The sequence below is a fragment of the Portunus trituberculatus genome, chromosome 23 (genome assembly GCF_017591435.1).
Source record: "Portunus trituberculatus isolate SZX2019 chromosome 23, ASM1759143v1, whole genome shotgun sequence".
NCBI classification, from domain to species: domain Eukaryota; kingdom Metazoa; phylum Arthropoda; class Malacostraca; order Decapoda; family Portunidae; genus Portunus; species Portunus trituberculatus.
Window position 1 is genome coordinate 16,364,931 of NC_059277.1, and position 13,910 is coordinate 16,378,840.

Below are 13,910 nucleotides of genomic sequence, written 5' to 3' on the forward strand. Positions count from 1 at the left end.
GCTCTTAGCAGTAGAGTCTCTGCAGTCTTGGCAACTATACTCGAGTGTTACCTGAAGCCAGGCTACTTAAAGTCAACAGCACTAGCAAACGTGAAAATCAGAGACCCAGCTAATTTTCTTCCCTTAGAAGATATGTACTTGGGTGGTCGAGTAACTGCATCATTCACTACACTCGTGCCATGGTATCGAGAAACAGGATCTTACAAACTTCAGGTTAAGATGTCTTGATTTTTATATTGAGAGTGCATCACAGCTTCTACACAGATTTGATCTGACTGATCCATTACTTGAATATCTCAAAGCATTGGATCCTCGGTGTATTTTGAAGAAAACCATTAGCATCACAATTTCTAAATCTTGTCCCTGAGAAAGACTTGAACACCATTTACAATGAGTGGCGTTTGCTACGGAACACAGAAATTAATGTTAAGAGCGACAGTAGTGTTTGGAAGTTTTGGATGGAAGTAAAGAAAGTTAAGAAAGGTGATGACACACCCTTGTTTCCAAAGGTGGGAAACTTCATGACGAACTTGCTATGGTTAGTAGTAAACAGGGTAATCTTAAAGCAAACAGGGTAATGTTAACGGTGAATTTAGGGTAAAGTTGGCAACTCGACCTGGCAGCACTGATTGCCCCCGCTTGGGCCTTGGGGCACTCACTGTTTCCGTTAATTAAGGCAGAGTCCCTTGTTGGCTGACTTGGTATAAACTGTGGTGGTGAAGCCAAAGTGTTGTGCGGTGACGAGAATATATATATATATATATATATATATATATATATATATATATATATATCATTATTTATTTATTTCCTTAGGTATACATAATTATAGTATTATTACAAAAGCCTGATCTTATCCTTACAGTCCCTGACATTCCTAAGTGTCAAGATACAGGCGGTTTGTGTTTGTTCGTATAGTTGATTACATTTGTTGCGAATTACTTTGTTTTTACTGTTGATACTCTTTATACAAAGTAGCATAACAATTAAAGGTGGTAACATAACAATCCATTTTTCTCCTATAGTGTGTCTTTGTTATATAAGTACCAAAGCAAGTTAATTACAATACTTTTCACCTTGAGTCATAAACCAACTAAACTTGTTTACCTTTATTGTTATTAGTCTACCAGTGCCGCCCACCAGCTGAGTTCTTATTCGGCAACAATCAGACATTTACCACCCAGCATCCGCTACCCACTGCTGTGAAGAGAAGTAGGTGGAGAGTGAAGTGATGCACAACAAAGTGAAGATCCTTATGGTGGGCCCCCCTGAGGTAATTTATTGACTCTCTCTCTCTCTCTCTCTCTCTCTCTCTCTCTCTCTCTCTCTCTCTCTCTCTCTCTCTCTCTCTCTCTTGATATTAGGTTCATTGTGTGGCTAGAGAAAGAATGACAAGAAAAGGGTAAACTGCAGGTTTATGACTCATGTTTTTACGGTGAGAAATGTAGTTAATTGATTGATAGTATATATATATATATATATATATATATATATATATATATATATATATATATACATATATATATATATATATATATATATATATATATATATATATATATGTATATAATATCCGTCATAAATGAACATTTATCGAGTTATAACTAATTATTCAACTCCAACTTATGCCCATCTCTCATTCCTAACAATATTGAGGGACCTCTGGGAAATTGGGGTTTCTGGGTTGAGAAACATTAAATTGAGTAATGTGTATTGCCAAAGAGGTTGAAAATAAAAAAATCACATTGATAACTGAAAAATACTCTGTTGGTGGTGATGGTGGCTTGCTTTTGTTTGTATGAGCAGCATTGCCAACACTACATTTCCAGTTGTATCCACTACACCACAACCCCCAAAGGTTACTAAGCAAACACAATGTAATAATTTCTTAGATGGGGAGGGGTGTGGCCCTCCTCAATCCCCCACAGGGTCACTAACCAAACCAAACTTAATAACCAAGTTGGAGGGCTGCGCTCCGTGGGACATCTCCTGCAAGGGTTTTAACCAGACCAAACATTATAATCTCAATTTGATGCTTGTCAGAAAATCATTAATTAGATGAAACTAGAAATTGACCTGCACAGCCCCTGGCTACAATGTGTTTAATTACTAACCCAAGGCATGCTGTATTTGGAGGCTGGCCCTTGTCTAGGAGATTATTGCATTGTTTTTGGTTAGTAACCCTTGGGGGTTGTGATGTAGCAGATACAGCCAGAAATATACTGTTGGCAATGCTGCACAACATAAAGAAAGCAACACTTGCCACTGCTGCCGTCATCAAAATATTTTCATAGTTTTTTTATGTGATTTTGTTGCTTTCCAACTTCTTTTCCAATGCACATTGCTCAATTTAATATTCCCCCTCCCAAAAACCTTAATTTTCCATAGGTCCCTTAATTTCATTGGGAATGAGAGGTAGGCATAAGTTGGAGCTGAAGGAGCAGTCATAACTTGAAAAAAATATAATAATTTGCTATGGAAATTATATATAGCATCAATCAATTTGCTACCCTTCTCACCAGAAAAACATAAGCCACATCACAGATTCCATGGTAGGGAGAAGCTGCACATTAACCATAAACTTTTATTTCACTGACAAATTTTATTGGATAACACATCAGTTTAACTCTCTAATATGTAATGTCAAAAAAATATGGTGATTATGGGAGAGGAAAGAGCTGAATTGCAGGCTTGCGAGTTTATGATGTGGTAGGAATTTACAACTCCTTCCTTCTCCAAATATGACCTTTAATCTCTCTCTCTCTCTCTCTCTCTCTCTCTCTCTCTCTCTCTCTCTCTCTCTCTCTCTCTCTCTCTCTCTCTCTCTCTCTCTCTCTCTCTCTCTCTCTCTCTTTTTTCTTTTTTTTCAGGAAATGGTAGATTTGGTAAATTTAGTTTTCCCACACTAGTTCTGTCCATTCCAGTAGTGGGCTTGGGATTGCCTTTGTATTGGCTCCCATTTTTGTTATTAAATTGTATTTGTTTGATCTTTTTGTTGCAGTTTGCTCTATCTTTTGTTCCAAATCTTGATTACATAATTCTTTCTCTTTTCTATTTCTTCCATTGTGATTTTTTCAAATGAAAGTATATTTCTATGAGTTCTTGTGTGGTTTTCAGTATTTTGTAAAAAGGTGTGGCTCTGTCTTATATCACAATATTCTTCATAATCAAGTAGGAAATATTCCAGTGCTTCTAATTCACAATCACAGCATTGGTAAGGCTCCCTCTTTCTTTGAAATGTATTTTTGCAATTTAGCGTTTGGATGTTTGTTTTGTCTCTTAAGATTAACTTAGAGTCTAGAATATTATCTAACCAACCTCCATTATTTCCATTTTATGTAAATTATAAATATAAAGTGTTAATTTTATTTGTATCTTTTATGTAAATTATAAATATTAAGTGTTGATTTTATTTGTATCTCATTCTTCCAGATAGTTGCATCCCATCTTTTATTTTTTTCTGCTTTGATAAAAAGTCTGTGCCATATTTATATTTATCCTTATATATTTTTTTGGGACCATAATCCATTTTTTGTCATGATTTTCATTTATATATATATATATATATATATATATATATATATATATATATATATATATATATATATATATATATTTATTTATTTATATATATATATATATATATATATATATATATATATATATATATATATATTTATTTTATTTATATATATATATATATATATATATATATATATATTTTTTTTTTTTTTTTTTTTTTTTTTTTTTCTCTAAGCAGGCATTTTGCAAATAAAATTTTAATTTTCATACCTCTTGGACAGCAGGAGGAGGCCCCAATGTCTCCTCTTAAAGCACTGTTTGTTGTAAATATTAGGAGCTGTAGAATAGTTCTGTTAACTGAGTATTCAATTTTTTGTAATTAGCTTAACCTTCCTTCATTTAAATATAGAATTTCGGATAGAAAAAGTATTGTAGATAATAGTATTTGTTTCCAATATGTTTTTCCAATAAGTTATCTATTGCAACATCTTGCTACTATGCTGTAGGTTACATTTGATAATTATGTTGCTTTAATTAATCTCTGTTTTTGAAAGTACTGTTGTACTTCAACATACGAATTTAATTCGTTCCGTGACGATTGTTATATATATATATATATATATATATATATATATATATATATATATATATATATATATATATATATATAAAATTGTTTTATCAAATAAATTTTTCCCATAGAAATTAACGGAAATAGAATTAATTCGTTCTAGTGATACAAATTTACCACCCCTCAAAAAAAATTAACATGCTTTAAATTAATACCAACCATATATAGATTTAATATAAGATAAATACAATGTTTATTGTATGCATGATACAAATGTACTATATTGCCCAAAATAACAACTTAACCCGCAAAACTCGCGACCCGTCGATAGATGTTCATCATGCAAGACTCAGGGCACATCGATAGACGTTTAGGCGTTTTTGGCCTATACTTTGGCTATTTTCTTCCTGTTTTCTTTGCTTGTGAGCTGGCAACATTCATCAGGAGTAAGTATATGCTATACATCAATGTGTCACCAACTCCCACGATGGATGGTGGTAGCGACAGTGATTTCACAATATCTGATTCCGCCACCTCTCCCGCGCGCCTTACTTCTATGCCTCGGGTCTGTCGCCATGTAGCGGGAAGATGAACATTTGAATGAGAGTGGTATCAGAACAGGTGAGAGGAGAGAGAGAGAGAGAGAGAGAGAGAGAGAGAGATACAAAGGGCCCGTTTTCTATCACTCTAGCCAAGGCTGCTAAACCCGATTGGACGCAAGGCCATGAACACCGATGATACCATCTCATTCAACCTGTGATATTTTGGTAACCATAGCATCTAGAGACTTCAGTTTTTTTGCATTGCAAAGAGGAAGAGTTGCTTGTGGGCAGAACACCATTTGTACTCTCTTGTTTATTGAATTTCCAAGTGTAATCAGTAACCATAGCATCTAGAGATTTCTGGTTTTTTGCATTGCAAAGAGGAAGAGTTGCTTGTGGGCAGAACACAATTTGTACTCTTTCGTTTATTAAATTTCCAAGTGTAATCAGTATGTGAATACAGGCTATTTTGTATGTTTCTTCTAAACCTGCCAAGTTAGCGCAAGCGAAAACTCCCAACTTGCATTCGCACTTACCGAAGCTGTGATAGAACCGTATATGTAGTACTGAGGAGGAATTGGCGAGTTACCCCTTGCCTTACTATTGGCATGCCACGTGACCTGGAGTTTCTCTTTTAATGCCTTATGTGCTTTAAAGGCTCTGGGGTTCTCAGAATGATACATCAACAATGGTTTGACTTTACAGTTACTACTAGCATTAGCCCACAGGGCCAAGTTACAGATACGCACACCATGATCATATTTTACAATTATCGTGTGTTTCATATCCATTGCGAGACTCTTCTAAGTTTCTTCTTTTCAGTCTTCTTCTTTTTACTTTTGGAACCCATGATCACGAGGTCTTCAGTTCACAAAACTTAAGAAAAAATACACACTGCTGAGGAGTAGAGACACACACATGCACAAAGGATGAACAATGATACATAACGCAAACTGAATGTTCGGCTGGACGCGGGTAGCTGAGTGATCACTGCGCCACTTACTGATGGCTATTCGTATCTTAAAAATATCTTCGTATTTCAAGGCGTAAATTATATGAAATTTTTCGTCGTATATAAAAAAAAATTTATGTTGAAGCGTTTGTATCTCGAAGTATTACTGTATATGAAATAATTTTTACTATTTGTTATTTAAAATCCTACGGATGTTAGTGTCTGTGTTACTTGTATGTCTTCAATATTTTCTGGTTGTTCCTTTTTATTATATACAAGTAGGTTTGCTTTCATCTTTATTTATCACTAGACCAAACTGTTGTGCCACACTCTGTACATATCATGCTTTGAGCTGCCGCTTCTATTCAGTGTGATAACAGTAAACTGTCATCTAAATAGCTAGAAAAAGAATTAATGTTTTGAAACTTTCATTTTTTAATCCAATATCCTTTTCTTGTACACTTAACCCTCGGCTATCGCGCCCAATTGGGGCCAAAATAGCCCCGCCATAGCCGAAAACGCGATAGCCCGAATTGATCTTGGCAAGAAGGCGGTTTTGGCCAATGACGTCATGGCTGGGCGCACGATAGCAGGCATCTGAGGTCGCGATAATGAAATTTTAGCAGCTTTTCATGGGTGTGTGATAGCTATAAAACGCGATAGCTGAAGTCGTGATAGCCGAGGGTTGACTGTAGTTCTTTCATGATTTTATGAGTTATTATTATGAAGAGTAGTGTTGATGCATTAGATTCTTGTTTTATGTTGTATTTATTTTTGCTTGTTTATTTCCATTTAGGAGTATGTTAGTGCTATCATCTTTGTATATTTCAGTAATAATACTGGTAATTTTGGGGTGAATGTTCTATGTCATAAGTGCTAATATTAGATTTTTATGTCTACTGAATCAAATGCTTTCTTAAAATCTAGGGATCTCAGTATTAGTTTTTTTTATTTATTTATTTGTATTTATTTATTTATTTTTATTTTTTTTTTTACTTTATTTATTACAATATTTTATCATAAAGAGGTTATCCATTATTTTTCTGATTGTAGATGACTTATACTATTTGTAAATTCTAGGTGTTATCCCTAATTTTTATTACATTATTTCCAAGAATATTTTATAAGAAGAAATTGTCATTGCTATGGTAGGTTTTGGTCTTTTTTGTATCAGTATTGTAGATGTTTTACAGCTATCGCATATTTCTTCATCAATGATTTTTTTTTTTTTTTTTTTTTTTTTTTTTTTTTTCGGTGGGCCTATAGCGCCTGTAGGCACACTTGAAGAGTGTATGGGAAGTGCTGTTCAGCTTCCGCCCATTAGTGGCGCAGGCAATTTTATTTATATCACCGCCCAAGCTCATCTTGAGTGTAACCACCTAGAACCTGGGTATTATGGTGATATGTAGGTAACTTTAAACCACTCGACAAATGGCAAAGTGTTTAAGGCTGTACGTGGTGGGATTCGAACCTACACGTGGACGTCTGCCTGATTCCACGCTCACCACCTTATCCACTAATAATCATTTTTATTTATAAATCACTGTTTTCTAATGCTTTAAATAGGTTTGACTTCATTCCATCTGGTCCTAAAGATATTCCATCTTTTTGTTTTGTTTGATTGTTTATTATCTTAACATCCTGTGTAGTTACTTTTATATCATCTTTCATTTTCACATTGTGGGCCGTATTTATAAAAGGTGCCTAGGACGCATATTTTGCCTAGGAAATGTTAGGACCTACTTACAAAAGCTTTTGCGTCCTAGGAATTTGCCTAACTCGAGAAATTCCTAAGTCAAGTACGGAGCTGGCCTAGCGGTGTCAGGTAGCGCCTAGGAACTCGAGAAATTCCTAAGTCAAGTACGGAGCTGGCCTAGCAGTGTCAGGTAGCGCCTAGGACAGAAAAACATGGCGCCGTAGAAGACCGCAGACGTCACCTGAAGATTTTTCGTCCTCGGAAAGACGTGCTGTGTGATTATAATGACGAAAAATTCGTCAAGATGAATTGCTTGGATTGTGCATGGGTCATATTTGTGACAGACATGTTACGAGACACCCTTCAAAGTCCGACACAGAGGAACACCTGAGATGAAGGTGGTGATTTTACTAAGGTGAGTAACAATTATGCTGTATCAGTGCATTGTGGAGCTGTAAAGCATGAATATTAAATGAACACTCACCATGTTTTTTCTTTTTTTTTTCAAATGGGTGAAAGGAATTGGTAAAAGAAACCAATCGGGTTTTAGAAATAAGTAAACAGGATAGGAGACATGACAATGGATGTAGCTAGGAAAAACTATGATATGCATAATATGATATGCATTCTCTAACATAGTTGTGAATAGGTTGAGTAATTGCTGAAATGAGTGGCTTTAAAAGACTGTTGGATGAAAGTATGGATAAAGATTATACGTGGGATGGATAAAATTAATATTGGATTATTTCAAGGGTGGTGGAAAAGAACTGCATTGTGTACACCATATGGCTGAATGTAAGGAGTGTACTGAAGTAAATAATCTATTATAATGTTACTATTTGTGAAGCAATAATATAATCTGATCCAACCTAACTGTTTAACCTAAACAAAGTTAACCTAACCCAATGTAACTTAACTAATCTTAACCTTAACAAGCTTAACCTTACCAAAGTTAATGTAGTGAAACTTAACTCAATTTAACTTAACAACCAAAGATAACCTAACTCAGTTTAACACACTAAACTTAACTTAACCCAATTTAACCTTACTAAACTTAACCTAACCAAGTTTAACCTAGCTAAACTTAACCTAACCAAGATATTTCTTGTAATTTAACCACTGAATTTTGCTTTCTCATCAGTTCAGAACCACTTTACATAAACTGCTTCAGTTGGAATTAGGTTTACATATATTACTGGAAGGTGTTTTTTTTTTTTATTTATTTATTTATTTATTTTTTTTTTAAGATAGGTAGTGAATAATACTAAGATGACATATCACAATATTTTATACTCTGTTAAATACCACAGCCCTTTCATACAGCAGCGTAGTGAGAGAGGGGACGAAACCTGGAAATGCTGCACCCAAAAATAATCAAAATGTAAAATTAAGAATTTGTGTATTATGGATACATATTATATTATACATCCATCAACTTTAAATCATTATTTTGCATGCCTTCAATGTTGCAAATTCTAAAATAACAGTCTGAACACCAATACTCTCAGTAGCCTCGCTTGTGCTGCCCACTAAGAAATGTGCTGCCCGGGGCATTTGTCCAGTTTGCCCCCTTATTACTATGCTATGGTTATCATACAAAATGAAAATAAAATAGTATAATATTACTGAAAGAGGAGATGGGAAAGAATTACTTTTTTTAATATTTGAGCTAGTTTGTATTGCATATCAACATATTGAACCCTATCTATTTTTCTCTTTCTCAGACAGGTGATGGAACTCCTCAAATGTCATCTTGGCAAGATCCTGCAATGATGCAGAGGATGGGTGCACTGGAAGTTATTGTCCCTCTGCAGCAGTTCGATATTCTGGCTTTCCTGCCATAGCTTGCTGTACCAACTGTGGGAGAGAGGAGCATACTGATTGCTTTTTTTTTTTTTTTTTTTTTATACTTAGGAGAGCATATTTTTGTTATAATATGTTTGTGTTATTTGAACCCTACACTTATTAATGATTGACTGTAATATAACCATACAAGGACTAAATTAACCAAAACGCAGGAACTAGGTGTATGTCCCTAGTAAAACTTGGTATGACGTTTACAAATCTGCACTTCCAAGACTAGTCTGTTACTGCATGTGTATACAATTATTTTATATATCTAATTTGTATTTAAGTGAAATCATTTGGTCCAATATGAAAATAAAATCTGTAAAGAAATAAACAAGATATGTAAATTTCTATCCCCATGATCTTCAATATACCGCGCCGTGGTACAGTGGATCTGTGCGTGCTTTGGGATCCGAGGGGTCTCCAAGCACACGGGTTCGAATCCTGTCTACGGTCTGAGTGTAGGTTGGGCTTCCTCACTCGGGCCAACGGTTTCCTAACGGGTGGGCTTTGAAATAGGAGGTACCCTTAATAAGTATCCCCTTTAGCCCATAAATTCCCGTGAAAAGCCCACATGGTATAAAAAAAAAAAAAAAATTACCATCAATGTTACTTAGCGCTAGTTGGTAGAAAAAAAAAAAAAACTTGTTTACATATGAATAATGAAAGGTATAATGAATCTCAAATACCAATGTATAGTAGCAAACTTATATCCTTAGGGAAAAAAAAAAAAAAAACATACCCTACAGGAACACTGATAACAGGTGTTGGTTGTTCTCAGTCACAGGCATTCTCAACACCTGAATTTGAGGTGGTGTTATCCCCAATCACGACCAGAAGTTTGTCTTGAACTGGGATATAGACAGGAACGGTTGGTTTCCTGCCTCCTGAAAAAAATACTTAATTTTACTAATCTGATATAATATATATGTTACGGCCATTTTGGAAAATTGGTCGTTTTACAAAATTGCCGGTCATTATGCAAAAAGACCAAATTCGTGGTCACATTGCAAAATTACCTAAATTTCTCAACATTTTGCAAAACAACCAAGATTTTGGTCAGTTTACAAAATTATCATTGGTCAGTTTACAAAATGTCCATACAGCAAGCAGGCAGATGAAAAAAAAAAAGCGAGGGAATGATAAATACAAATACATCAAAAAGTATAAAGTTTAATGTATTTGTGTGTCGACCTTGTTAGAGCAACAGGCACTGCATTTGCATAATACAGAGTTTTTTAAACACTTGCAGCGTCTGGTCATACATGACTTAGTGCAAGAGCATTTAGCGAATCCCTGACCTTGTCCCATTGATTCTGCAATGGCTACTTCCCGCAGACTTACTTCCCGCTCCTGTACAACATCATCAAGAGAAAGGAATTTTTCTAGACATGGAGTAAATTGGTTGCGAGTGTACACTTGTTTAAGTAGGCCGTGTTTTGTACCAAGCTTATATGTGCCATTTTCCAATGCCTGAAAAACAACTGCCTTCACATTAGGAAACTCTGCACGTCCGCGGTCAACTAATGGAACAGGAACCATCACAGTGTCCCCTACTTTGGCTGGTTGAAATCTCTTCACAGAATTATCGATCATTTTTTGGGCTTGTTTCTGTTGTTCTATGTTGGACTTCATTTGTTCAGTATGAATACTCTGACTCCGACTGCAGATGGAACAAAGCACAGGCTCATCAGCATCGTTATTCATCATAGAACACTGAGTATTAGAGTGACATGGGTTCTCACATACATTGCACACATTTAAACCAAAATATCTTTTGCCACAGGAGATGCAGTTAATGACAGCAGATGCTTCTTCTTGCTCTTCTACACCTGTCTCTTCCTCCTCTGTGTCTGTGACCTCATTGACAACACCTAGTGCCTCTGCAAGCTGCTCCTCCGTCTGCATACCGTCCAGGACTTCCTCTGGTACAGAATTTGCGTCAACACCAAGACGAGCCTTCTGTCCATACATGGCCTCATATGGTGTCCTTCCAATTCCGGAGTGAAAGCGGGTATTTTTCTTCCACTGGACAAAGCGCAGTCCCTGTGACCATTGTGTAGAGTTGTTGTCCTTCATCCAACATGCGAGAATGGCTTCAATATCCCTGTTGGCACGTTCCACCGAGCCCTGCGATTGGGAATGTCGTGGTTTGCCATGAACCATCTTGCACTCAGAACTTCCTTGACATGCTGAAAATTAAAAAGCGAATATCAGGTTTTGTCATATACAGGGTGATTCATTAACTCCAATGTTGCTATGTTGTGAGTTTTAGAGAGAGAGAGAGAGAGAGAGAGAGAGAGAGATTTACATAAATCATTTATTCTTTACCTTATTTGAGAATTCTCTTCCATTGTCAGACTGCAGGATATGGGGGGCTCCTTTGTTACAGAATATATCAACGAGGTGGAAAGCAACCTCTTCAGCAGTTTTCGTCTGTAGAGCCCGAAGACACACCATCTTCGTCAAGTGATCCTGGTAGTTTAGAATGAAACGATGTTTTCCATCTGGCTGGCTCTGCATATCGATCAAGTCGACCTACAAATAGACAGAACATCAAAAAAGATTATGTAATATTGCTAAATAATAATAATATATTTGCAATCGTGAACAAAATCAAGGGTATTAAAGACTCCCCTCTGACAACAAGCCATGGCAATAATGAAATTACTATCAACGGGCTTAACCAGTGCTTGTTTACTAACCTGAGCTCGTGAGTTCATACTATTGGATACAATTGGCTTCACAGTCACAGACTTGCATACAGTGCTTTTTTTCAGATGACACTCCTCACAGAACTGTAAATATAACTCAATTTGGGATCTTGAAACATTGGCATATTTTTCACTTGTTTCCCTAAAGACAATAGTTCTACCTCCATGCCCAAGTGTACGATGAATAGCATCGATCACATCGAACACATCTTCAGCGCATACGAATCTAAGAAGAGTTCCCTTTTCTGCAATTTCTTAACGGTGATACCTTCAACTATGACCTCAAGGATTTCATACTTTCGTAACAAACGATAGTCTTTCTGAGTCTTTTTAATGTTAGCACGTTTAAGTTCATCCAAGCGATTCATAATTTGTTCGCATTCATTTCTGTACAACAAACTCGAAGTATTTGATGCTTTCTTCTCCTCAGCCGCTATCAGCTTTGAATAAAAATCAGTTTTTCTATTTTCCATTGTACAGATTTCCAGAGTATAATAAAATGCACACAAAGTACTGGGAGTAACACTACGTTGGTCGTCTTCTGGCTTTCAGCAGTGCCTTACTGACCACAGTATCACCAGTCAGCTCCCATTACTATTGTGGAGAGAGAGAGAGGGGGGGGAGGATAATAAGTGAATGATCGACAGTAAATGAACCAATAATGAACCAGTATTTTACAAAAGTGAATGACAAGCCAGTAAATGAACCAATATTATAAGAGATGATTTACAGAAGTGAATGACAAACCAGTAAATGAACCAATATTATAAGAGATGATTTACAGGAGAGAGTGGCAGCGAGGCCAGCAGAGATTGTGTGTGTGTGTGATGATTAGCTGAACCTAAAATAAGGACAATTAAGCATACTCATTGGTTATGTTTTTTTCCTTCTGGCTGCTTACTGTATGGACATTTTGTAAACTGACCAACGATAATTTTGTAAACTGACCAAAATCTTGGTCGTTCTGCAAAATGTTGAGAAATTTAGGTCATTTTGCAATGTGACCACGAATTTCGTCTTTTTCCATAATGACCGGCAATTTTGTAAAACGACCAATTTTCCAAATTGACCGTAACATATATATATATATATATATATATATATATATATATATATATATATATATATATATATATATATATGTAATGATAAAATGTTGAATGCCATAAAGAGTGTTTACATGAGAAAAAAAGATTAAGTTGTGCAAGCTTAGATTTGGTTAGGTGAGTAATTTATACATTATATGGAATTCGTAAAGTTACATTGAATTCCATTGGTTGGGTGGAACTAGAGAAAAAAAAAAGGAGCTTATTCTTAAACAACTTTAATTATAATAGGCTCTGGCTAACCAAATAGTGCATGATTGCCTATCTTTGCTAAATTTCAGGCCGTAGATAATAAGATTGCTTCTCACTATTACAAACAATATAAATGCCTCAAAATTATCTTACCTGGTGCAGCGTTATCCCTTCTCTGAGCGCTGATTTACTCATTGGTGACTGGCAGTGCCTGCTGGCCTGCCTGGTTTGTTTACATTCCATTTTGTTGACATCAGCACATCCATTAAATATGTATTCATTGCTTTTATAAGATAAAACAAACAATGAAAAAAAGTTAAAACAGTATTTCACAACAAAAGATATATATTATTCCTTTATTTCAAGCAATTTATGCATTTTTTTTCTGTCATGACTACGCTAAGTATAGCATCTTTTTCCAAAGTAGCAACGATCTTCACGTAGGCAAAAATCTTACCTAGGACCGACTAGGATTGTCCTGGGTCACTTTTATAAGTCGTGCCTAGGAATTTTTCCTAGCTGAGCACAATTTTGCGTCGTTCCTAGGAACGTTTTATAAGTACGAGCCTGTATTGTATGTTGTTTAGTGGTTCAGTTGCCTTTCCTCCTTTAGATATTGGAATTACGTTGGCTGTCTTTCATTCTAGTGGAACTTTCCCTTCATTTATTGAACTTGTAATTATTTCCCAAATTGGATCCAGTAGTTGCTCTTTACATTCTTTTAACACCCAGCCTGATACACCATCTGGCCCCATTGCTTTTCTGAT

At 35.7% G+C, this 13,910-nt stretch overlaps 1 protein-coding gene and 2 long non-coding RNA genes across 4 annotated transcripts; 1 reads left to right on the forward strand and 2 right to left on the reverse strand.

The window, feature by feature from the left end:
• The first annotated feature begins 861 nt into the window (after nucleotides 1-861).
• Nucleotides 862-9,851, forward strand: LOC123507773. The gene is made up of 4 exons (XR_006675756.1): nucleotides 862-908; nucleotides 1,123-1,273; nucleotides 7,354-7,698; nucleotides 9,008-9,851. It is a non-coding gene; the product is annotated as an uncharacterized LOC123507773 (long non-coding RNA).
• On the reverse strand, nucleotides 8,947-13,404 carry LOC123507772. Its single transcript, XR_006675755.1, has 3 exons — nucleotides 13,297-13,404; nucleotides 9,874-10,018; nucleotides 8,947-9,140 (listed from the first exon to the last, which is right to left on the reverse strand). It is a non-coding gene; the product is annotated as an uncharacterized LOC123507772 (long non-coding RNA).
• Nucleotides 10,140-12,824, reverse strand: LOC123507771 (KRAB-A domain-containing protein 2-like). 2 transcript variants are annotated; one of them, XM_045260956.1, is made up of 3 exons: nucleotides 11,837-12,824; nucleotides 11,463-11,669; nucleotides 11,164-11,323 (listed from the first exon to the last, which is right to left on the reverse strand). In XM_045260956.1, exons 1-3 carry the CDS (start codon nucleotides 11,852-11,854, stop codon nucleotides 11,207-11,209), a joined length of 342 nt encoding a protein of 113 aa, XP_045116891.1. In that variant the 5' UTR covers nucleotides 11,855-12,824; the 3' UTR covers nucleotides 11,164-11,206. The 2 variants fall into 2 exon arrangements, with proteins under 2 accessions (XP_045116890.1, XP_045116891.1); XM_045260955.1 differs by having other exon boundaries at nucleotides 10,140-11,323; nucleotides 11,463-12,822.
• Nucleotides 13,405-13,910: the final 506 nt, after the last annotated feature.